The sequence below is a fragment of the Primulina eburnea genome, chromosome 3 (genome assembly GCF_022965805.1).
Source record: "Primulina eburnea isolate SZY01 chromosome 3, ASM2296580v1, whole genome shotgun sequence".
NCBI classification, from domain to species: domain Eukaryota; kingdom Viridiplantae; phylum Streptophyta; class Magnoliopsida; order Lamiales; family Gesneriaceae; genus Primulina; species Primulina eburnea.
Window position 1 is genome coordinate 44,668,714 of NC_133103.1, and position 25,625 is coordinate 44,694,338.

General features: G+C 35.2%; 1 protein-coding gene across 8 annotated transcripts; it reads left to right on the top strand.

Annotated features, from left to right (window-relative positions):
• The first annotated feature begins 5,931 nt into the window (after window positions 1-5,931).
• Window positions 5,932-24,998, top strand: LOC140827608 (rho GTPase-activating protein REN1). 8 transcript variants are annotated; one of them, XM_073190351.1, is made up of 24 exons: window positions 5,932-6,163; window positions 6,262-6,346; window positions 6,447-6,518; window positions 7,187-7,223; window positions 7,860-7,936; window positions 8,493-8,563; window positions 8,679-8,757; window positions 10,317-10,461; window positions 10,942-11,058; window positions 12,538-12,615; window positions 14,405-14,460; window positions 14,548-14,617; window positions 15,620-15,704; window positions 16,732-16,975; window positions 17,988-18,191; window positions 18,721-19,020; window positions 19,243-19,292; window positions 20,206-20,266; window positions 20,393-20,476; window positions 20,909-21,022; window positions 21,096-21,265; window positions 22,831-22,918; window positions 23,311-23,502; window positions 24,431-24,998. In XM_073190351.1, the coding sequence occupies exons 2-24, from the start codon at window positions 6,317-6,319 to the stop codon at window positions 24,797-24,799; spliced, it is 2,793 nt and encodes a 930-aa protein (XP_073046452.1). In that variant the 5' UTR covers window positions 5,932-6,163; window positions 6,262-6,316; the 3' UTR covers window positions 24,800-24,998. The 8 variants fall into 8 exon arrangements, with proteins under 8 accessions (XP_073046452.1, XP_073046450.1, XP_073046455.1 ...); XM_073190349.1 differs by having other exon boundaries at window positions 22,831-22,903; window positions 23,293-23,502; XM_073190354.1 differs by having other exon boundaries at window positions 22,831-22,903; window positions 23,293-23,502; window positions 24,491-24,998.
• Window positions 24,999-25,625: the final 627 nt, after the last annotated feature.

Sequence of the window (25,625 nt, forward strand, 5' to 3'; positions counted from 1 at the left end):
GGCATGTGATTGCTTATGCCTCGAGACAGCTGAAACCCCATGAAACTCGTTATCCAATTCATGATCTGGAATTGGCAGCCATAGTCTTTGCATTGAAGATATGGCGACATTACCTCTACGGTGAGAAATTTGAAATATATTCTGATCACAAGAGCTTGAAATATCTGTTTTCGCAATCAGAGCTGAATATGAGACAGCGGAGATGGCTGGATTTTACTGAAAGACTTTGATTGTGAAATCAAATACTATCCAGGGAAATCCAACGCAGCAGCAGATGCGCTGAGTCGAAAGGTATGTGCACTATCCTTATCGACAATAGGTGTCTCGAATTTGATACAAGACTGCTGTTTGTCTGGATTAGCTTTTGAAACAGATTGTCAGCCTCTGAGATTGTATACAATTCAAGTGGAACCAGAATTGATATTGAGAATCAAAGAGGCACAGAGGGTTGATCAGAATGTGCAAAATTCGATTGCTATGATTAAAGCTGGACATCGATCGGAATATCAGGTGAGAAATGGTATTTTGTATGTGAATAATCGTCTTGTTGTGCTGAATGTTTCAGATTTGAGACAGCGAATACTGTCAGAAGCGCACAACAGTCGTTTTAGCATTCATCCTGGTGGCAGGAAAATGTATAATGATTTAAAGACACAGTATTGGTGGAAACAGATGAAATCTGATGTGACTGAATTTGTTTCCAAGTGTCTGAATTGCCAACAGGTGAAAGCTGAGAGGAAGAAACCAGAAGGATTGTTACAGAGTTTGTCCATTCCTGAATGGAAATGGGATCACATTTCCATGGATTTTGTGACGCAGTTACCGAGATCCTCCCGAGGTTGTGATGCGATTTGGGTCGTGATTGATCGATTGACCAAATCTGCTCGTTTTATTCCATACAAAATGACCTACAGGTATGACCAGATGGCCAATGTTTATGTCCGAGAAGTGATTAGATTGCACGGAGTGCCGAAGTCGATTGTTTCAGATCGTGATCCTCGATTCACTTAGCACTTCTGGCAGAGTTTACAGCATGCTCTAGGTACGAAGTTACATCTGAGTACCGCATATCATCCACATACCGATGGACAGTCAGAGCGGACTATCCAGACACTGGAGGATATGCTGAGAGCCGTAGTGCTCGATTTTAGCACTAGCTGGCAAGATGCATTGCCACTGTGTGAGTTTTCGTACAACAATAGCTATCAGACGAGTATTGAGATGGCACCTTTTGAAGCGTTGTACGGAAAGAAATGCAGATCTCCTCTTTATTGGGATGATATCTCTGAAGTTCCTGAGACTGGACCTGACATGATCAGAGATATGACAGAGAAAGTAAAGTTGATCCAGAAGAAAATGAAGGCGGCTCAAGACCGACAAGCCAAATATGCCAACCTCAGACGACGACCGTTGGTATTTGAGGCTGGAGACCGAGTATTCCTGAAGATTTCACCTTTCAGAGGAGTTGTCAGATTTGGCAAGAAAGGGAAATTGTCTCCAAGATATGTTGGTCCATATGAGATTCTCGAAAAGGTAGGAGATCGTGCCTATCGACTTGCATTACCGCCTTCATTATCTGGGATACATGATGTTTTTCATGTATCGATGCTGCGGAAATATCTCCCTGATGATTCTCACGTGATTCAGCCAGACGAGACCGAGCTGGATGAGACATTGAGTTATGTCGAGAAACCGATCCAGATTATCGATCGTAAAGAAAAACAGCTCAGAACAAAGACGATTCCGTTGGTGAAAGTTCAATAGACTCGTCATGGCATTGAAGAAGCCACTTGGGAGACTGAATCTGATATGAAACAGGAATTCCCAGCATTGTTTCACTGATGTAAAGTTCTATTACATTCCTTATACAGTTCTGTATATACTCCTTATTGATATGATAGATTGCCTGTGATTTCAAGGACGAAATCATATCTTAGGGGGGGAGAAATGTAATGCCCGAGAATTAATCACGGTAATTAACGAGGATGGATTGTAATTTCATGTGATCAGGAAGGGATTAATCGGGACACCGAGAAATGTATTCAGAAATAAAATTATGAAAGATATGAGCATGCAACACCGCACCCGCGGCCTAGGAAGCACCGCACCCGTGGTGCATGGACAGTAAGTTGGCCAAGATTTCGTGGCTACACCGCACCCGCGGTGCTGTAGAGACCGCACACACGGTACTAACGCGACCGCACCCGCGGTCATGGTTTCTGGAAAATGGATAGGACTGCCGAGAGCTGAGCGCACCCGCGGTCCGGAATGTAGCGCACTCGCGGTGCTGCGTGTTGTACGGAAATTGTGCCACCTCGCCGTTTGCATGCACTGATATATATATATAGCGGTATTCCTTCGAAAATTCAGTAAGAATCGAGAAAAGGTCTGAGGGAAGTTTACGAAAATCCTTACGCCTTTATATTTCAATTCGTCCGTCTGATTTTAAATCCGACTTCGGTATCGAGTTCCTAGCGACGTAGGCTACAACTTGACGTAAGTTTTGCTACGTTTTGACATGCTTTGAAATTATGCTATTGTCAGAATTGAATGGAACTCATGTATGTTGTTCTTGACATGTTAGACATCATAGAATTGAAGTCAGATTGAGAAACAGACTGATTATGGGATTGTTAAGAATTTTTAGGGTATATTGATTTATACCGGACAGATTCGAATTGTAATTGGACTATGGATTGTATCAGATATGGGTTATGGATTGTAACTAGTATCTGAGGATGTTGTATTGACGGGAATACTGAAATTGTACCATTATACCGTTGATTTTGAATTAAATCCAGACTGATCGGATTGTTATTGATTCGAATGGTATATTGATATGAGATTGTTGGTATTGTCATTGCCAGACAGGCTGTGAGTTCAGGATTCGACTGAGCCGGAGACCGACGAAAGAAAGGTATAAGTCAATGTGGTATTGGGAGATCGACTTGAGTCAGCTTGGACTTGAGTTTCCCTAAATCACATACTTTATTTTATTGCATTGATATTTGCATGGATTGAATAATATACTTGTTCTCTTGATTTTAGATGACAGGTATTAGATGATTTATCTTGTGACAGAAGTGCCTGATAGTGGTGGAATCGCCACGGGCACATTGCACGATGTCTCAAGATAGGATTTTAGCGATTGAGTTACAGTCCATGACGGATAGGTCAGGACACCGGATGTTTCGTTATATCGAGTAATAGGAAATGGGAATTCGTCTATTACGGAATTCGATATAGGAATACCATATATGGTTATATCGAGTAATAGGAACACGGTTCCTTCTATTACGGAATTCGATATAGGAACACCACATCTGGAAACCGGGATCCCTAGACTAGGATTGAGTCTAGTCTGAACTGTAGAATTATGTCGACAGATTTCTATTGATTATGTTTCAGATTTTGATACATATATCTGTTACCTGATTACATGCTTTATATTGTTTATATGATTGCATGTTTCATTGATTTATACTGGGATTATATTCTCACCGGAATTATCCGGCTGTTGTCTTGTCTGTAGGTGTACATGACGACAGGTGGGACAGGATCAGGGTCCAGGAGATGAAGAGAGAGATCGTGATTAGAGTGGCGGCTCCGGACTTGGACTAGAAATAGGGTTTGAACACTTGACATTAGTTGTTAAACCTTAGCTTAGTTGAATGTATGCAGTACAGGACTTGTATTGTATTTTATATACTGAGATGTATATATGTTTGTATGTCACTACGTTCCGCATTTTAAAAAGAAAAAAAAATTTTAGACCCTGTTTTATAATTGATTAATTAGTCCCAATGATGATTAAGAACTTGATTAGCGTCCGGGTCCCCACACAGTTCGTGAGATTCTGTTACCTTAATCGTAATTTATTAACATACAATTATATTTATTTTATAATCAACTGCAAACGAGTTTTCTTTTGGACATGTAAAAATTTCGACGACCAACAACGGATATATTGTCAGTCAAAGTTGCTAGTTTAGTTGGAGTGGCAATTGGTTGTCGTGAAAACAGACGAATTGAGAGAGAAATGATGATTGATAGATAGTACGTGCATGTCCATTTTTTTTTGTTAAAAACTTCATCCGATTCGGTTTATCTATAAATTCGATATTTTCTAATATATTTTAAACAAACAATTAACATATTTGACTTAATTATTTAAATTTAGCACTTAAAAATAATTAATCTAATTATTATCAAATAATAAATATTTAAATTTAGCACTTAAAATGAATTAATCTAATTATTATCAAATAATAAATAATTAGCATCAGGTCTTTAGATTTTATTCCCATATGTAAATAAATATTTTGTCCTCGAAACATTAATCACATGCAAAATAGGCTAACGTCGACCACTAATATTACATATGAAAATCATTATACATAGAATAACTCATCATATTCTCAAACAAATGAGGCCATTTTGGCGCAAGTCTTTTCCTTTTTGTTCCGTTTTTGTGTTTTTAATTTTCGTCCTTAAAAGCCCAACAGAGAATCCGAGGAAAAATGGAAATGAGCGATGGATGACATAAAATACAAATGTCACATCCATCACTTAAGTTGTTCAGTTGCCAAAATATAAGTAGATGAGATTCTACCTATGTGGACACTACCTTCACTTCATTTTAACGGATAAGATCTTGTCACACATATAATTTCAAAAAAAAAAGTGGGTCCTATATATGCATGGGCAAATCTTGGCCATCCATCCTATCATGGGGACAATGCCCACATAGATAGGATGAAATAAACCCAAAATATAATATCGATCTCCCTTACGTCACATACTTTTCTACTAGATGAGGGGAGAAACACCGAAGGCCTGAAAAATAGAATTACGATATTGATACCTCTCACTGTTCTTGGCTCATCTCTAGTTCAAATAGAAGACATGGTTATCAAGGATCCATATGTATTCTCCTATAAATACCAAGTTTGAGTATTTAATTCATATATTCACTATATTATTTTCAGCAGCACCCTTAGCTGCTCTTCCATATATCCTCAGTTTCTGACTTAAGCGTCGGAGGGGCTACGTCAGGACATTCTCCCGGTCCCTTTCTAACGATCTTATTCGTGATTTCAGGGTCAAGACAATTTCAAAACCTGTGTCTGGACTAGTGACACTTACTGGAAACGGACCCTAATTTTTCCGTGAGTATCAGATATGCTCCTCATGTCTGACCAAAACCGAAAGAATCGAAGAAATTTATGGATGAGACATCAAATTTTATTTTAACATTCCCAAAAGAAGGTGGAATTGGTGCAGTTGCAAATTGCAGCTCATAGGGCACCAAAACCCTTTAGGTGAAAATAAGAGAGAGCCCCATATTCGTCAAGTTGATCGAGTTCCATATTGTATATTAGCGATAATTTGTACGTGTTGCATGCATATATGTGATTTTTGTGTGTTGATTTTTGTATTATTTTTAATTTAATGCTTTCTTATAATAATTTTATATTAGGAAACATGAAAAATAACATCATTTAAAATTCAAAATTTTGGATAAAGATTAAAGGATATATTTTAGGAGTTTTAAATTTTTTTTAAAAAAAATAGATATGATAGTTATAAGGGAATACAAAAATTTTCTTAAATAGGTTTTTGTAATTTTTTTTATTAAATGAAAATAGAGTATTTTTATAAATTTTAGATTACTATTGTTGGTATTTTAAAAAATTGATCATGACACCAAAATTAGTTATTCTAAATATATTAAATTAAATAATGTAGGATGGACTTGGGTCATTTTCAAGTTTACAGAAACTAATATCTCTTTATTTTATAAAATAAAATTTTAAAATATATGACTATATATATATATATATATATAGATAAATTGGCCATTAGCTGGATAAATTGGCCATTAGCTGCAATTATTACATGGACATAAATGGCACGTGATGAGAATGTTGGTGGTCAAACGTGTAACAAATGCAACAGGCAAGAGCACTATCCCCACGCTTGAACCTCGGCTTTCCGTTGCATCTTCGCTCCCTTCTCTACAAACAAACAACACCCAAAAATATGCGTCAATTTTACATCTCTCTCCCCAACACACGTGATCTTGAATTATTCTTCAGCATTCTTGATTTTCATGCTGCCCATTTCGTAAAATATTGATTTGATTATGTTATGCGCCAGAAAGGTGAATTTTTTCCCTTGTTTTGTTTGATCCGCGACGGATTTAAGCTCTTTGTTCTCGGGTTTGGATCTGATCAACGATTCGATGATACATTTTGGCAGGTTCCTTCAATGGGACACTGCTACTTTTGTAATGTGTTTCTTTCGTAATTAGGAAATGACAAACGTAAATGCCGATTCATCTCAGGTTCGTGCTCGATGATATATATCATTGCATGATCCCTTCAAATTTGGATAATCATCGTCGTTTTCGTTTTGTAAAATGTTAATCTTGGGCGCTGTTTCAGGGGGAAGGTGGCATTAACGAGCCATCTCCGCCACCAGCACCACCGAGCCCCGCTTTTCATGGTGGCAGTAAGGTACATTTGTCGACAAAGTGCAGTAGATAAATTTTGTGGCTTCCATGCTTATCCTCAAAATTTAGTAGTGGGATTTTGTGGTATATCAAAGAGGACGCCTTACAATTTTATCGGCGTTGTGTATTTGCGCATGATTCAAGATATTTCAGCTTCTTATGGTAGTTTGAAATGGTAAACTTGCAAGAATAAGTGGAAAATATCCAAGCATTTTAATTGTGTATGGTCGCAGAAGATTCAATTTTTGTAGAAACACGAGTTGTATTGAAAAAAGAAACATATTTGGAAAATTCTAGGCGGTGAATGTTATAGTTAAATTGCATGAGAACTGATTTAGATGGTATGGACAAATTTAAAGGCACCGTTAATTGCCATACATAGCAGAATTTAAAAGCCTAGCCGTCCAGGGTTAACCATGTACTTCAGAAAGAGTTTGCAGAGGCTCGAAGACGAGAAAGTATTTCACTTTTTGATGTTACAAAAGTGTCTCAGATCAAAGAGTCAAGACAACATGCTTTATTGAACCTTTTGAGTCATTGCTTCCAATATCCCCCCTAATTATCAGAATTGTTCTTTGACCTAATCTTTTATTTATAAGATCTTTAAACTTATGTTGATGCAATTATTGTATAGACAGCTGATTCAAGCTTGATATTGATATCATGCTGCAGGTCTATAAGAGCGGCCCACTATTTTTATCCTCAAAAGGTCTGTTTGCTACTTGATTTGGTCCTTTTTCCTTTTCTGGAAAAACAGATGGCAATATAATATACATGCTTCTTTACCCCCTTGCATGTACGGGATCTGTTAAGTGACTTGCTGAACCCAAGTCATATATTATATTGGGCTGTTTGATGGTGAATTTGGGTGCGCAGCTTTAATCCATGATAACATATAGTATGCAGTATGTTTGTGTGTGCAGAAGCTTGAATGAAGCAATGATTTTCGTGTGTTTCATGTGATTCTTTTGTAGAATTTTTATAACATAAGCCTAATTGTTTGGCTTCTCATTCATCTGACGGATAAATTTGATATTCATTTATTTCACATACAAATACAAGTTCCTAATTTCCATACATCAACAGTTAGTGGCCTTCATTTCACCCCTGAAATTTGCATTTGCAGATTGACATTTTTAAAAAATTCAGACAAGAAAAAATAATAAACACTTCTTTCTAGAGGACATGATATCCTTAGACTAAAATGCTTGTTATACAATGTTATACTAATCACCGTGCTATTATTGTTTAGTATTAAATGTGTAAAGAGACACATCATTTGTCAGAGCAAACGGTTTCTTCCTCATGTATTTACCCCCATTAATTGTATTTACGCCATTAATAGGTATTGGATGGACATCATGGAAGAAAAGGTGGTTTATTTTAACTCAAACTTCCTTGGTCTTCTTCAGAACTGATCCAGTAAGTTGTCACTTTTTTTCAAATTCTCTTATATTTTAACGCAGAGCTTGCAACGAGATCTCTGTGACAGTTTTGAGTCAAATGTCACACATAGTGGCTGTATTATGAGGTCTGATATTTTGATTGTTTTTCTGTTTCACATACCAATATTTATGTTTTACCGTTTGATGGCCTGAATGTTTTTTTTAAATGTATTATCATAGTTAGTAAATCTATAAGCTACGTGTATGTTCATGTCGTGCAGTAAGAAGTGAAGACGATAGCACACTTTTTAAAATATATTACACAGAGAAAACTTTTTGCAAAAGTATTTGATCAGAGATATGAGAAAAATAACTGGCAAAGAAAAAAACTCTTATCTGAAGAAAATTTCTTTCATTTCATGAAATGTCCTGTATTCATGAAAATTTTTGAAGAAGTGTGAATTTCACAATAATAGATGCTGATTTGTTGATGGTTTTTTTTATGGCTATACATTTAATTCACATTTAGTGCCATTTTTGATTTTTTATCCAATTTGCAAATGTTAAAGGTTTCTGGTTTAACTTTTTCTCAGAATGTGGTCCCTCAGAAAGGGAGTGAAGTCAATTTAACCCTTGGAGGAATTGACCTAAATAGTTCAGGCAGGTTGGCAATAAATACATTGATGTTAGAGTTTTGTGTTTCTGGTTGTATATCAACTGCGTCTTCCTACAATATCAATGGTTACAGTGGATGTTGGCTTTTTTTATCCCACTCTCAGTGTTGTTGTCAAAGAAGATAAAAAATTGCTCACCGTACTCTTTCCTGATGGGCGCGATGGACGAGCGTTCACACTCAAGGTGCAATCCTGTTTAGATTTCTTTGTGTAACCAAAGCTTTGAATTAGTTGCTTTCATGCTATTTGTCTTCTGTGTTGAGTTTTATCATAAAACTCCATGCTTTGTTTTTCATTGGAACTCTGCACTTGTTTAAATAGAAATTATGACTTGTGACAAGAGGTGTAAATGAGTCTGTGAAATTTCACGAGCTCGATTACAAAAAATTAGACTCGAGTTCAGCTCATGAGCTGGCTTTTAAGCTTAGATTATTTCTGGAAAATTTGTTCGTGAACATGTTAATGAGCTTAAATCATGAGTTTAGCTGTGAACGTGCGCTCATGAACCCCAATCAATACAAATTACATACAGATATAACATAGAATTTTAATTTTATATTATATTACTAAAATATTAAAATATTTAAGCATTGATTTTGAGCTCACAAGCCTCGTGCATTTAATTTTTGAGATTGAGCTAAAACATCCTTGGCTTGATTAGGATTGAATCAAGCCGGCTTGGTATATTTTACACCTTTATTTGTAACATGGTTATATTTTGGATGTGGATTCAGGATATTGGTGTTCGTTATAGCTATTGCTTTGGATTCTGCCACAGTCACACACTTTGAGTTTTTGTAATAACCATCTTCATTGTGGTCCTCCATGATATACTCCTACTAGTGACACTGTTACTTTTTGCATGATATTTGTGATGTTAATGTTCATTGTATCTAGTGCGACTATCCTGATCAAACAATTTTTGAAAAATTTAATATTTTAAAAACAATAACAACACTACTATCTTATATTTGTTTATTTTCTATAAACTTATTTTCCTATATTTTAGTTCAAATTTCACTTCTCCCAAAATATACAACATTAGCACAATAAAATATATTTTACAATTTTTAAATACTCAAAATTTTATTTAGATGTCAATCATCAAGAAATTTACAAGATTTGACAGCTAAAGTAAATATTTTTTTTCATAAAAACAAAACCAAACTTACATATCCCTACCCGTTATGATTTCAAAAGTTATTTTCTTGAAAAAAACACATTTGAAACTCCAGAATACGGATGCAAGCGAGTCAACTACTCATGAGCGGCTCGGTCAAACTCAACTCGAGCTTGATTTGGCCGAGCTCGAGTAGCTCGACTCATCACTCGTGTTGAGTAACGTTCAAAGTTTAATTGTTTCGAACTACTCGAGTTACTGTATATAAATTTTTTTGTTAGATGATATAATTTAAAGGTGTTTTTGTCAATATAAATACAAAATTTAAACACTAAAATTAAAAGAACACAAAATTTTCAAGCTCAGGCTCTATTATGCTACTGATACTTTATAACTTTTCAAGAACAAATTTCTGCAACTCGAAAACTTCAGAAGTCGAGCTTGAAATTGAATACTAGATCGAGTTCGAGTCGAGCTCGAGCCTACAAAATTCAAATCATGTTGATCTCGAGTAGTATCATGCACGAGCTCGACTTGACTCGGGTGCACCCCTACTCCGGTAGCAAAACCAAATATACCTAAGCTTTTTATTGTTTCCATTTATTGGATTTTTTGTAACATAGGCAGAGACACTGGAAGATCTGCACGAGTGGAAGGCTGCTCTCGAGGAAGCTTTAAAAAATGCACCTAGTGCTGCTCTTGTTATCGGGCAAAATGGTAAACTCAAGAACGATCAGCCTAATGCAGCTGATGTTTCTTCAGAACAATGTAAGGTTCTTGATGCTTTGAACATTTGACTATGCTTTGAAATTAATTTCTTTTGCTTTAATTCATCTCAAATATCTAGTTTGGTTTTTTAGGTCAAGTTCTACCAAATCACTTGCTGCTACTTTTTGTTATTTAGTCAGCTACAACATGTGATGCATCCTTAGGAACATGGAGACTAAAGAAAAGTTCCATCTTTTTCTTTAACCTTTCTAGCTGATGATTCTTTCTCCCCAGTAGCTTGAAATTCTCCAAATCTGGAGAGTTACCACCTTTTCCCTCTCCTAACCTATATTTTCTTGTCGTTTCTTTTTTATCCGGTATGTGTTGTGGCGCGTTTACATGGGAGTATGTAGTAGAAATCAAGGGCGTTCTATTTTTTCAGTGTTTCACTTTTTGTTTTGTTTTTTCTTCATAATGAAACTGATATAGGTAATTTTTCTCTCTCTCTCTCTCACTCGCTCTCTCTGCTTTTTTTGGCAGCTAAAGATAGACACGTTAAATCCTTGATCATCGGTCGACCAATTTTACTTGCTCTAGAAGATATAGATGGCACTCCATCCTTTTTGGAAAAAGCTCTTAGATTTGTCGAGGAAAATGGTCAGTCTTTTTTATTTTTTATTGGGAAGATGCACTCGAATGGGATAACATGCTTATTCTTGTTATGCTTCTTTACCAGTGTTTCCACATTAAAACCCCCCAAATAAACAGGATCAAAGTTTTGAAAGAATTGTATATGCTACTGGGAAAAAAAGTAAGAGTGAGATTCATTTTTTAACAGATTGTAACATTCCTCTGGAAATTTCACTTCACGATTGTGAATTGCAACAAAAGTATTTTTCTCGTGGATCATTCAAATTAAATCTACTTAAATTCTCCTCCGAATCATGGAATATGGAGCTGGTCATCACAATGTGATGGTCCTAATTTGCATTTGAGAATAGTACTATGCTGTAAACTTTGTATTATAAATTATTATTTGGATCTCCTAGGGATGTCTTCACTATGGGGTGTATTAAGCGGCTGTTATCTTTTACCAAATAACAATTGGAACAGTGTCGGAAAGAGGCAAATAGTAAATATCTGAAATGTTTTAACGTGAAGCCATCTAATTTTGTTTTCGAATGAGCGAAGGTAGGCTATTCTTTGTCATATCTCTACACTATATATGCAAAAAAACTCATAAAATTTCCGATCCTTTGCTTGGGTTCTCTTTGGTTTCCACTGACCTTTTTATGGCTATGTTTGACAGAATTTCTCTTTCTTTCATTTTTCTGCTTACCCTATATTCTCCATGTTACAAGGGCTATTCTCATGTTGACAGCTGCAAGGCGAGATAATCCGTTTTATATATGGAAAAAACTGGAAAAAATGATAGAACATCACTCTTCTATGTGTTAAAGGAAGATTTCTACATTCATGTCATGTGGAATTGATTTAGATTTTTTTCCATTTGTCCATATGAAGGAAATTGAAATGTTTGCCAAATTCTTAAAGACATTTTTCCAAAAATATAACCTCTCCATTCCCGCTGTTCACTTGTGACATGTTTGCTCTCCCCTGAGAGTACTCTATCCACATCCTTGATTCTTTTCCTACAAATTCGGGGAAATTTAAATTAGCAATAATTATGAGCTCCTTTTTGTACTCAAAAGCCTAGTCTTTGAGTTTTTGCTAAGCTTATGTATCCGTCGAGGAGTCTGCAGCCCACTAGTTTGTATGAAACTCGCAGTGTCAGATAGATATAGGATGCATATGCAAGTGATTTCCCTTAAACATACTAACACTATGCTTTCTTTTTTCTTTCTTTCTTTGTTTCCATTGTATGATCTAGTTTTCTTGGATTTGTCTGGTGACGGAATGTTTTTACTCCTCTCTTCTATATGGAATATTTATGGCTTTTGTATTGAATATAGTTCGGATTCTCTCCCTCGCTTAGCATGGTGTCTATTCTCATCTTTTTTACATCCCTAGCTTATATTATTTGTTTATTCTGTAGTATTTGTTTGTCTCTACAACTCATATACTTGACACCACTTTATCACTTGTCTGGTTTGTTTGGTCCTTTATCTTTGACAGGCCTTAAAACAGAAGGAATCTTGAGGCAAGCTGCTGATGTTGATGATGTGGAGCATCGAATAAGAGAGTTTGAAAAAGGTTGGATTGTTTCAAAGCATAGTTTTGATCGTTTGTATTTGATAATATATGCAAATAAAAGCTACTTTGATTGTTTTGTAAAAGTCTCCTGGTTTGTTGATTAAGTCATCTAGATTATTATTCTGTACTTGATTGCTGTGCATTCTCTCTTTATATTTTTTGTCACCATCACATCATATCTAGTTGTCATAGTCAAATCTCCTAAATACTATTCAACAAACTATATTATGAATTCATACTGTAAAATGCTATTTGGAAAAATAAGGTTAATACATTTTCTTTCTTTTTTTTTTTGGAAACTAATAATAATTATATTAATATGTTAAAAGTTTACAATGCGAGTGGATGAGCCATCCACGAAGTACAACAGCTACCTATAACAATTAATATTTCAACACAAAATGTAACACCAATCCCTCACTAAATCAGAAATATGGTATGTCCTAAACATCGGTACGTTAATCGTCCACGAGGCGACCCTAAATCTGATCTTCTCCCATAAATCATCTCTCGAATCTTCCTTTTCATTGAATAATCTGTTGTTGCGCTCCAACCAAATTGACCAGAAGACACAGTGAACGACTATGTACCAGAAATCTCTAAATCCCTTCCCTGTGAGAGATCCATGCTCGAAAATAAACATGTCCCTAGCTGATGCCGGAAATATCCAATCAAAACCCAAATGTTTCATTACCTTGTTCCAGATACTTGACGTGAAGTCGCAGTGAAGCAAAATATGATCTTGATTCTCCTCGTGTTTCTTGCACAAGTAGCACCACTGTGGGTTCAGCACAAGGTCCGGCCTTCTTCTCTGTAAGTTGTCACAAGTCTGTAATTTTCCCAGAGCCACTATCCAGGAAAACACCTTCACCTTTTGTGGGATAGTTACTTTCCAAATGTTGTAATAGTAAGGAAATAAAGGGTTAGTATCACTTGGAAAGAATGAAGAGTAGAAAGAACTGACAGAGAAAACACCGGATGAGTCTCCTAACCAAACCCTTACGTCCCTGACCCCCACACTCAAAGAAACTGACTCTAAAATCCCTAGAAGAGCACTGTATTCTCCCAACTCAATATCATTGAACCCTCTCCTGAACCTAACATCCCATGAAATGACCGAAGTTTCTTGATTACTCGTCGCCGAGACGAATTGAGAAATAGATTGATTTATGTTCGAAGATAATAAGTAAATGTGAGGAAAAAGGACTTGGAAAGACAATAAACCCACCCACCTATCCTCCCAAAACCTGATGAGATTCCCACCCTTAAGCATCGTACTGATCAGTGGTTGACAAGTCGAATGGGAACGAGAAATGAACTTCCAAGGGCTTCTGAAAGTCGAGTTCCTTGCCACTTTTAAATCCCAACCATTAACATGAAATCCGTAAATACTACCCACAACTCTTTTCCAAAGAGAGTTATCTTCCACAGCGCTTCTCCACCACCATTTCCCTAACAGTGCCTTGTTCCTCAGACGAATACTCCCCACACCTAAGTATATTATGTGAGTGATAATGCAAATTATGCAGAAACAACAATTACTATATGTAAATAGATTTCTCTATCTTTATACCTTATCAAAAGAGTATGGCCTTCACATGAAGGGGCACATTAGCACTAATAAGTACCAAACGTCGCACATGTTTTATAGTCTAAGATATATTGGTGTGTTTATTCAATATATTTTATATGAGATTTGGATTTACAAAGATTCAATTTATGTGCTTAAAATATGCTGCATAGGGATCTATTTCAAGTAATCTGTAATATAACTTGAATCGCTATTCAGGGAAATGTGAGTTTTCTCTGGACGAGGATCCACATGTTATTGCTGACTGTGTTAAGGTATTTTGTTAGAGAAACATATGACCTGTTTTGAAGATCTTTAGGTAATGTTTTAGGGGATGATTCCTTTTATTGATCTATTGCCAGTGCGTTATTCGAGAGTTACCTTCATCGCCAGTTCCTGCATCTTGCTGCAAGGCCCTCCTTGAAGCATGCCGTAAGTTTGTTATGGTGTACTCTTGTTGATCCTTGTATTTTGAATCTGAATAGTAGAATAGAGAAGGCATATTTTTTGAATGAAAATGTTCGTAGATATCTTGTTATGGAAGACTAACCTGCCTAATTAAATGCTTTCCCATTCAAAAATTGCATGATAGACTCATTTATCCAATTTGCTAGTGAAATATTATTAAGTCTGGCAAAACCGAAATATCTTTGAGTTTTGAAATTGCGACTTTTTCACAAGCAGCATTTGTTTCATGAAGAGAGCATTCTATGAATTCAAATATTTTTTAAAAAACTTGTTGTATTTTGTGTATAGCAGGAGCGGAAATTTGGTATATGAAGGAGAAAAAAATAGTTTCGGCTTGTTAGTTTATGTTATTTTTATTCTTCATTTTCCTCGGGATAAAAACAAAAGTTAACATCTCATTTTCATTCGCATTTAATGTTATTTTGCCTTCTTTTTCCTACTTCATCATTACTTTTAACTAAACTTTTGAACATTTCTGAAAAATACTCTGTTAGTATATAAATACTCTCCCTCAAAATATAATGTTAATTTTTCAAATAATCCAGCCTTGTTCCAAAGTTCCATTGCAGGCTTGATATCTTTGTATTTGAAATATTGTGATATAATCATACAATGCATCCGTGAAACAAATTACTTCGTATGGTTTATTATATGGCTCTCTCATGTGTATTGCACAGAAGAAAAATTGCTTTTGTCTAGTTGGGACTTGATAATCTACATAATATTTTATTTGGGTTTGAACTAACAATAATTAGTCTTATTGTGTTAGCAATACTTGAGAACAAAATTTTTTCAGTTCATCACTTTTCAATTAAATTCGGTGGAAAATTCCAAATGGTACATTCAAATTGGAATTATGGGAGTATTTTTATTAAAGAAACTGAGATTTTGAGTGTTGTTACATGTGGAAAGTACCGCAGCGTAGATGCATTGATACTAATTCTTCCAAGCTATGATGATGACTAGGAACGGAGCGTGGGATGAGAGTAAATGCTGTGCGTTTAGCAATATGTGAAACATTTCCGGAGCCCAATCGTCGCTTGTTACAAAGGTAATCCACGACCTCAAGACAATTGTTTCTATTTTAATTTTCTGATCCGTAATGATACTGGTTTGTGCGTGTTTGATGTATTTCATTTTTTATTTAGTACTTGATCTTGCATTTTTATTAATTCTACTGTAGCTTCTGATTCTTTCAAATTTGTTATGTTGTTATGATGATTATTGATTGGCAATGGTTGTATTTAATTCTAGATGTTCTTTCTTCTGAGCCATATCGTTGGATTATTGTATTCAATTTTGCAGTTGAAATTTTTGAAATCATTAATCAATTATTTTAAAAATTTCTATCGCGAGTTTCACTAGGTTTTGCCCTTGATGAAGTCATTTAATTTTCCTTCTGTTTTAACATGAATTATTTTTTCAAAAGAGAACTTAAAAGCAAATTCCAATGCAATCACATATTGCTTTAGTTCTTGAATTATTGATTGGCTTGAAACACAAACAGCCCTCTGTGTGATTTTAGACAAATATTAAAGCAAAACATGGGCATTTTTCAGTTTTTGGATGGCTTTTTTCATATTTCTTACATAAATTTCACCTTTCCCCATTGTCATTTTATTTTTATTTATTGCATTATTTTTCTTTGCAAACTCAATCATACGATCATTTTGCAGAGTTAAAACGCAGAAGACATTGAAGAATAATTTTGTTCACTTTTCTCGTTTCCACTAACTATTATCTGTAGTACGAGCAATATATTTAATAAAAGTAATAATACCCTTAACTGCTTATTACAAGACTTTACATTGTGCAATTATGTCCTAATTTATTCCTAAAAATACTGTTGATTTATTCACTGCCAGAATTACGTTTGTCAACACATTATTTTGATCCAATATCTTTCATAAACATTTAAATAATGATGGACATTTTGTGTGTCATCCCCATTCCTCCATAACTCCATTACACAGTAGAATGGGTGATTGAAGGCATTTTTGACGGATTTTATTTGACTTATATCGTCGATATTTCATAAATTTTCTGCATTTCACACTGCTTTGTCACTTTTGTGTTAGAATTCTTATGATGATGCAAAAGGTGGCTTCTAACAAGGCTGTGAACAGAATGAGCACATCAGCTGTAGCAGCTTGCATGGCTCCCTTGCTTCTTCGCCCCCTTCTTGCTGGTGATTGTGATCTAGAAAATGATTTTGATGTGGGTGGTGATGGTTCTGTCCAACTTTTGCAAGCAGCTGCTGCGGCGAATCATGCACAGACCATTGTTATTACATTACTCGAGGAATACGATAATATATTTGGGGTATGCTTTGGTTATTTGCCTATTTATAACATTATTTGTGCTCTGTTTGCCTCTGCTGTATTAAATATGGGGGTATGGATACTGCCACTCTGCCTGTGAATTTTTTCATTAAATTTTGCATGAGTCTATTTGTGCTTGTTTATTTTTGTTATCACATTGAAATTTTGCTTAGTATTTGTGTTCTAAAAAGGATGCCTGAAATTCATTGTACTAGTCTCACTCGGTGTCCACGTTACAGCAATTCTTAAAGTAACAAATTACTTCAGGGGCCCTTAAGTTACATGATTGACCAACATAAGTTATAATATAAACAATTTACTTGTTGGTGTCAAACATTTTAGTTTCCCTTTAGCTGATCAGTTATCCAATCATTTAGTTATTCGTTAACATTTGAGCCATATTTCAATCCGTAGACATGGCGGAAAGTTCAGATCATATGCATCCAACATTCATCTCATATAGTTTGGTTGAAATTGACTTGGTGTACGCCTGAGAGATCGAACTGGGTTGGCTAATAACTTTCTCACATTCGGAATTCCACAGCTGCCACCATTGAAACCAGCAAACCAAATGACTGTTTACTGTTTAGATTCACGAGATCTTTAAACTGCAGTTCCGTAATTTCTGTTGTTTTAAACATCACTCGACTTATTTGTATTTACTTGGTTTTTTACATTATAAATATTGGTCAAAAGTGATTGTTTGCTGTGCAATATTCTATGGAGGAAGAAGCCTGAGATGGAGCAAACAGTTAGTGCAAAATGACCTGGATTTGAGACAGTTTAAATCTATATTATGTGCTCCTCATGAGCCAACTTTTGACACATTCTGTATCAATATCTCTATAACAGCCTATGGCGGCACTCTTCCATCAAAAAAATAAACGGTTTAAAAGTGACAAGGCTTTTTACAATTTAATCATGCATATGGAATAAAGTAGTAAACTATCTTTTTATAGAATTCTTTTTCTTTGTAAGTTATTATGTGTTATTAACGAGTAGAACTTTTATAGGAATGTTCTGTAACCCCTGAACCCTATACTGATTCGGAAGAGAGTGGTAGTGAGAGTGAGGAAATTACAGATGATGATGAAGATAGCTTTGACGATGATGGGGATGATGCTACTGAAGACTCCCGTGCAGATGCAGACGAAGATTTTGATAATGAATTCAGTGCAAGTAGTAGTGAAACCTCTGAAAATGAATATCACAAAAAGGTAATTCTTAGTTAAGATCCATCTTCACCTTTCATTAACAAGGCACCACAACTATAGATAGCCACAAAGCCAACCATTTAAGCCAGCATCAAGTCTCCGAGTTTATGAAATTTAGTTGTTCGAAATAGCGGAACTTCTTTTCTGCGTCTTTTTTGTTGCTTTATCTTGTCATCTTCCATCATTTTGTCTCCGGTTATTTATGAACTTCTCTTCCTTGGTGTACATGCTCAAGATCTCAGAACTGTAACAGTCTTATGGTATTTTTTAGGTTTTACCTGGCACTCTTTATTTCAAAGATATAAGTTCATTTTGTTCATGCTGTTTTCATTAAATGTATTTATGTCATTTTTTCAGTATCCCGGTTTTCATTATTGCAAGCTCTTCCATTGTTAGGCTTAATTCCCGTATAATTTGAAATGTTTTTCGTGGCTATAGTTTCTTTTATGTTTTACTTTGTAACCTTTTCCTCGTTCTCGTTTCTTATGCTTTATCAGTCGGTTTCAACGAATCTAATGACAGATATCTGAAGATGCAGATCTCTGGAAGTCACAGCTCAGGGTCCGAGTCTCATCAAGTAGATGATGTTCTTAAAGCCAGTCAAAATTACTCATCAAGTTCTTCTCAGAGTGAAATGCTTCAACATGGTTGCATAGAGAAAATTGATGAAGTTCAGAACCATTGTGATGATGATGCCAAAATTCAACTGAATGACTCCAATGAAATATTAGGAGCCTATCCTAGTGAATCATCAAGGTTGCAACACTCTTCTAAACCATCACATGAACCAGTTCGCAACGTACGACGATCTGCTGTTTGGGGGCGCACGCCTGTGAGTATATTGGTGCTTCTTTGGTTGCATATATTGTGAAACTAAGTATGGTTGTGTTCCCCTTTTATCAGCCACAACCAAACTTATCTAGTTTTCGATAATCCGCCATTCAAATCGTGGTTCATTGATGCTTCCCTTTTTAAACTTTAAACACACATGTCATTGCGGCATTTTATGATCTTTGGTTATTTAGCAAAACTAACTTCATGAATTCGGGTTCAGGGAAAGAAGAACCTTTCCATGGAGTCTATTGACATTCCTTTTGAAGATGAGTAAGTCATAGGTTCATCCTCAATCAATATCTAAATTAAGCACATCCATTTCTCTTTCTTTTTTTTTTTTTGATAAGAAACATAATATTATTAAGAATAAGGTTTTGAGGTACAATAGAAGCGGATGAGTAATCCGCAAGACAAAACGCTTGAAACTAGCGATAGTTCACTTCATTACAAAAATCCAATTCCTAACAACATCTGAGATCGATAAATGCCGGAAATCTTTAATCCTTGTGATTGTAGTCGCCACTCTGAATTTGATTAGCTCCCACACGACGCTGACGTCTGATTTCGTGTCATTGAAAATTCTGTTATTCCTCTCAATCCAAATGCTCATATTAACAATTCTACCTTTAAAATTATGGCCTACCTTTTAAATTAACGCCTTTTCTTTTAATTGTAGAATTTATATGGCCTTTCCTGCAAATATTATTGGATCATTTTACTCCTATTCCAGCATATGATTGATTAGAACTGGTAGTTTTAGTTTTGGAACCATATTCTTTCTTCTTAACACTATTTGTCAGCAAAAAGTCTGATCTGTCATCTCAGTCGTGTGATGCTTCCAAATTATTGTACTAGGATATAAATCCTGGAATCCTGAGTTGCTTAAAATTTAGATGTCACTAGCTATAGCAGAATGTTATAACTAACATGCACGCACTGACTAGAAGTGCGCAGTATTTCTCTTTTGCTTGAGGTACATCCCTCAATTCTTCTTGAAACTGATAGGGTCCATGCCAAACCTTCCATTCGAGGTGCATAAAACTTTATAGCAAGATGACAATTGAATCACATGCATCATATGCACTCTGTCCAAATTTTTCTACCGTCAGGAATCGTGCATTAGTTTCCTTGCATCGATGGAAATGTGTTCGAAATGATGCTCACATTAGCTTGTCATTGTTAGGGCTGAAATACTAAAGCTCGAGTCCATGAAATCTGATTTGCAGAACAAGATCTCTAAGGAGGTATAATTTTAAGTGTCTTCTCTCTTGAAACATTCTCATTCAAATTCAGTTTCAGGATTATTCAAATTCAGTTTCAGGATTGAGCAATCTTTGAATTGTTGTTCGCACACATCTTATTTGTTACAGGAAAAGGCAAACTTGCATTTGCAGGATGCCCTGGAGAAGCGGAAGCGTGATTTACATGAACGTCGTCTAGCTCTTGAGAAAGATGTAATTTCTGCACAAAGATTTTATAAATTTATTCTTCTCGTTCAATCTTATCTCTTGCACAGATACACCAAGTATATTTATAATGTTATTGGGTGAAACTTGGGTTTTGATCTTCAAGGTGTTGCCCTTGGTCCTTGTGTAGTGGATATAAATTTGATTTCTTCAGCCATCTTGCTGCAATTTTTAGCATGTTTTCTAGAACACACAGTTATGGAAAATTCATGGGTTTATAGTTCTTGTACTGCCTCTATTACGAAAAACTATTCCATCTCCTTTATTATCTGATGATTTAACAAGCATCACTTAACTTATTCTCTCTTTCCCTATATTAATCTTACCTAAATTGTTATACACTTGTCACTTGTACTTGTAATATTTTTGTAGTTTATTAGCCTTGTAACGCAGTAAGGACTCAAGGGAATTGCATTGCAGGTGGTAAGGCTACAAGAGCAGTTAAAGAAGGAGTTAGAGCTGAGGACAGTACTTGAAGCTGGACTCCGAATATCTCGACAACCTCATTCTGTTCCATCCATTGCTGATGAGAAGGTTAAGTGACTCTTGGTATATGATCATTACTTCTACCATATTCTGTAAGTAATCAACTTTGAATTTGCCATAGATTAAGGCAGAGCTGGATGAAATTGTTCTAACAGAGGCAGATATTTTAAGTTTAAAGCAGCGGGCTGCTGATCTTGAACTTCATCTTATTCAACAGCATGAACAAAACTCTAGGATTGGGTATGATGTAGGGAATCAGCTCAATCAAAGTCCAAATGATCAGTCAAAGTTGTAAGAAATACTTTTGCTCTCTGCATTTCTTGTGCAAGATTGTTTCCTGTTAGCCGTCTTGCATCTGTCCTTTCTGATACCCAGTCCCTTGTTCAATACTACTGTACAAGAAAATAATCCAATGAAATCATTTCTTGATTGTTACATTTGGAGTCTTCAAGTCAACCTTGACATTCCCCCAATCCTGTTGTGATCACATGAAAATGTTCAGAATAAAAAAATATTGATATTATTAGATTCTGAACCATGGTACCATAGCACTTTTGCACCTCAAGACAATTAACCTCGAACCATACGCCGTCCAATTCTGAATTATCACTCAGATTGTGTTGTTTTTATGCCAAGAAACCATTAATAACACGCTATGCATTTCAGAACTTTATAATAAAACCAATATAAAAGTGAGTTTTAACTAATTTTTCCTTGAGCTAAACTCTGTCTACTATTAAAACTATTCAACTTATGATAAATAAACTAATAAATCATAAGTAACAATCAAGAATAGAATGTCCTTGTATAACACAATGCTTGTATGATAAACCATGACATGTATATATACAAAAAATCTTTTGTCCAAAACACACTAATCATGTTTAAAACCACCCTTCATTTCTCCTATTGGAAGCAGCCAAACATTTGTATCTGAAAGTAATTCAATAAGCCCAACATCCAGGTAATTCAAACTGGCTGAATCAAGTAGATCAATATAAATATTAAAGTTTTGCATAATCAGTTGGCATAAGCAACATTTCCCAAATTAGCAGTCTAACAGCAGATATGGATATTTGTTGAGAAATAACATGAAATTTCGCTTGCAATGAAAAAATTCCATAATCCAACAAATTCTTATCACTTGATATCTGTAGTGAAAAATGTCTTCTTCATAATACATAACCACATGCATCACTTTCCTTAGTTCAACTTTTGGGAGTACATTTTCAATACCAATTTTCCAAAGAAAGCCGGAAACATCATCAAACGTACCACATATTTTTTGTGTACGACTCAGTATGAGGTTCACCATATAGATTGCCATAACTAAAAAAAAGGTGGGTCTGCGTCCTATGCCAAGCTCTACTCCCTTTTCATAAGTATGAGACAAGTTTCATTGTTCACTGTTGTCCAATATCATAAACACATTACATGACAATATAAAATACCTCTTCAAGAATGTTGGATGTTATCATTGATCAAAACAACTGGCACAACTACAGACATTAAGAAGTATCAGGAAAACACATTCTCTTGCTGAATCTTCCATAACATTTATCAATAAGATTTGTTGATGGCATCAGGAGATATATTTCCTTGCTTGCACGTTCCATAATATAGTCAGATTAACTATGATATATTCCAAACTAAAACCTTGATGGAAAGCACACACATGCACTCTCCCTCTCTCTCTCCTCCCTTTCTTCTGAGACAAGGCACCTGCACCCTTGAATCCTTCCTTGGTTATTGGACAAGTTTTGAACAAGGTTTTGTTTATTTATTTACATAGAACAGCTACTTTGTGCTTTTGAATTATAAGTATGCAAGGCTTTTTTCTTTTTATTGTCTTGCAGCAGGAAAAAGAAACAGTTGGATGTTGGGGCGTTAATTATCTCCGGTGCTCCAGATAATTCTTCAAGAAGTAAGGTAGGCAACTTCACAGTGGCATGGAACTGTCGTGTCTTAACATTGATTCCATGGTATAGACATGTAAATATAAGCTTGACTGGTACTAAGATTAGATTTTCTCTTATTACACTGAGTTATACTTGTGATTGTTGATTGCTCTTGCGATGTAATATTGAATTTTAAGATAAATTAATATTCTTAATACTTGATTAATTTCTTCAATAAAAATGTTATAATAAATCTTCGGTAAATTAATATTCTTGATTAATCTCTCTTGTTGAAAAAAGCAATAATAAATCTTCTGTTGATACACTAGAACGAAGTAATTATCTTTATTTGGTGATGTTTGTGAGGATTCTTGCGAAGAAAATATCAAAAAATCTCATAGATGTTTTTCTTATGTATAGCATGAGTACAACTTGGAGAAGACAGACGGTTACAAAGACAGGAAATTAGATTCTCCATCTTCCACAAGAAAATCATTGCCTCTGATTCCACAAGCAGACTCCTTTCGAAATCCAAAAGCCACTGGAGCTTTGAATTTGTCACCTAACACAGAGTTAGGCAAAAATACGCCCAGCACAACCGGTTCTAGAAAGTCTAATACGAGGGGAGAGGTGCAATTTTCTTTTTTCTTTTTACTATTTATTTCATGCATGCTATTTATTTTATAATATATTAATTAGATTGTCTTGTCATTAAACTTCGTATGGATCTAGGAGTCTATGGAGTAATAATTTGGAAAATTTTTGAAATATACCGAATATATGAAAGAGCCAAGTATCTCTCACTATTCATATTTCCAAACAAAGAAAACAAATTCCTTTAACCCTTTTCTCGCTCATTGAAATTTCAACTATGGCATTTAACATGTCAATTGAGCTGTTTAAAGATTTTGATTCTAATGCTTTTATTTTTTTAAAAATAAAATGAAATACAGAAAAGAGTCAGGATTTAAGAATCACGACTAATAAATTTTAAGCATATCATTTGTCTAGTTTGGATTTGGATAATATTTTCTATTCTGAAGCAAAATGGGTAGTTAAACTACAGTGATTAAATTGACTTTTGTGTGGCATGTGAACATGCATCTCTATGGTCCTATTCATATTTCTTATAGATTTTAGAGCCATCAATTGAGCTATTTGTAGGTTTTGATTCTAATGTTTGCTTATTTGTTTAAACAAAAAAGAAGAAAGTAGAAGAATGGTGACCGATGAATTTGCTTGGGCTTCTGGTTTCAAAACACTATAAAGTATGTCTAGTTTGGTTAATATAATTTTGATTCTAAAGTGAAATTAAAGTTCTGGTGTGATTAAATCGAAATTTGTATTTCATTTAAACATACATCTATATGGTCCTATTAGTATTACGTATATGTGATATTTGGCTTGCCTATTTCTATCGGAAGACAAGATTTTTAACACAAAATGAATATTTTCCTGTTCATTGATTATGTTTTTATTAACATTGTTATCGATACTTCAAAATTATATCTGAGTATAATTTTTTTGCTTATAAAATGTATTCCTGCTTGTATGATAGGGCACTAATTCCACCACTTCTGCTCTGTCAAAGCTGACAAACCGACTTAATTTCTTAAAGGAACGACGTTCACAAATTGCGACTGAGCTCCGAAATTTGGACAAAGGTGAAAATTCATCTCAGCCCATCCAAAACCTTGGACAAAGTGGAGGATCAGAGCATTGCCACTGTAATCAAGACTCCAAAGAACAATCCTTGGAAAAAATCCAAGACCTGGAGAACTTTGAATCGTCCCACAAGTCCGGTGACCAAAATGATAGGGGAACAAGATTGGAAGTGTTCCCAAATCTAGACCGGGGAAAATCAGAAAGCTTCCCAGTAGATGATAAAGTTCGAACAAGAATTCCTCCAAGAACCTACTCTAGATGATGGATTGCATGCTCACGTTTTGAATCTTCTTCCATCATGCCTTCTGCATTATGGAGAATGATCTGATATAAGATAACAAAATCCAGATAACAAAGACGGTGACCAAGCATCTTATATGAGTTCATATGGGTCAGGTTCACTGTTTCACGCTCGTTTAGAGGCAAAATTTGGTTCTCATGTACAGCTTCCTTACAAACACTTTTTTTTGCATTTAGTGATACCAACTGGCCTGTTGAAGCTTATGTTTGGACACAATGGTTTTAAGCACCGTTAATCTATGAAGGAATGTTGATTCTACATGTTATGTTGTTTATTGCCAACTTGTAAGGTCATGTAATAGTTTCACCAGCATATCCTGTCACCATGATTAGGTAGTTCTGTTTCAGTCTTGTAGTTCTAGCTTGGGTCGTCCATCTATAAATCACGAGTCGAAAGGATGGAGTTGGGTTAGTTCTTCAATCTTCTGGAGTGACGTGACCTTGGACCTCGGCCCGAAGGTAAGAGATTTGAATTGTACTCGATAATAAATGTGTTCCGCCGATGACTAGAATCCTATGCTTTGATCTGTATTATATTGCTTCTTCTTCTTGCTTGTTTTACTATGATACATGTATTCATATTGAAACCACGAGGAGTAAAGTTGGACTAGGTTCTTACAAATGCATGAATTGTGTCACATAAAATTGTTTAACTGAAAAAAGAAACCAAATTTGTTTCCATTGCATCACATGAGCTACTTCATACGTCATTTTACATGTGAGGAGAAAATTGAAAAAAACTAAAATTTATAGTCTCACATATTGCTATAAAAAAAATTGTACATATC

Excerpts from the sequence above, each read along its gene's own strand:
- LOC140827608 (XM_073190349.1), top strand. The coding sequence starts at position 6,317 with ATGACAAACGTAAATGCCGATTCATCTCAG. Across the intron at positions 15,705-16,731 it reads AATCGTCGCTTGTTACAAAG|AATTCTTATGATGATGCAAA; the intron begins GTAATCCACGAC and ends CTTTTGTGTTAG. Across the intron at positions 18,192-18,720 it reads AAAATGAATATCACAAAAAG|ATGCAGATCTCTGGAAGTCA; the intron begins GTAATTCTTAGT and ends AGATATCTGAAG.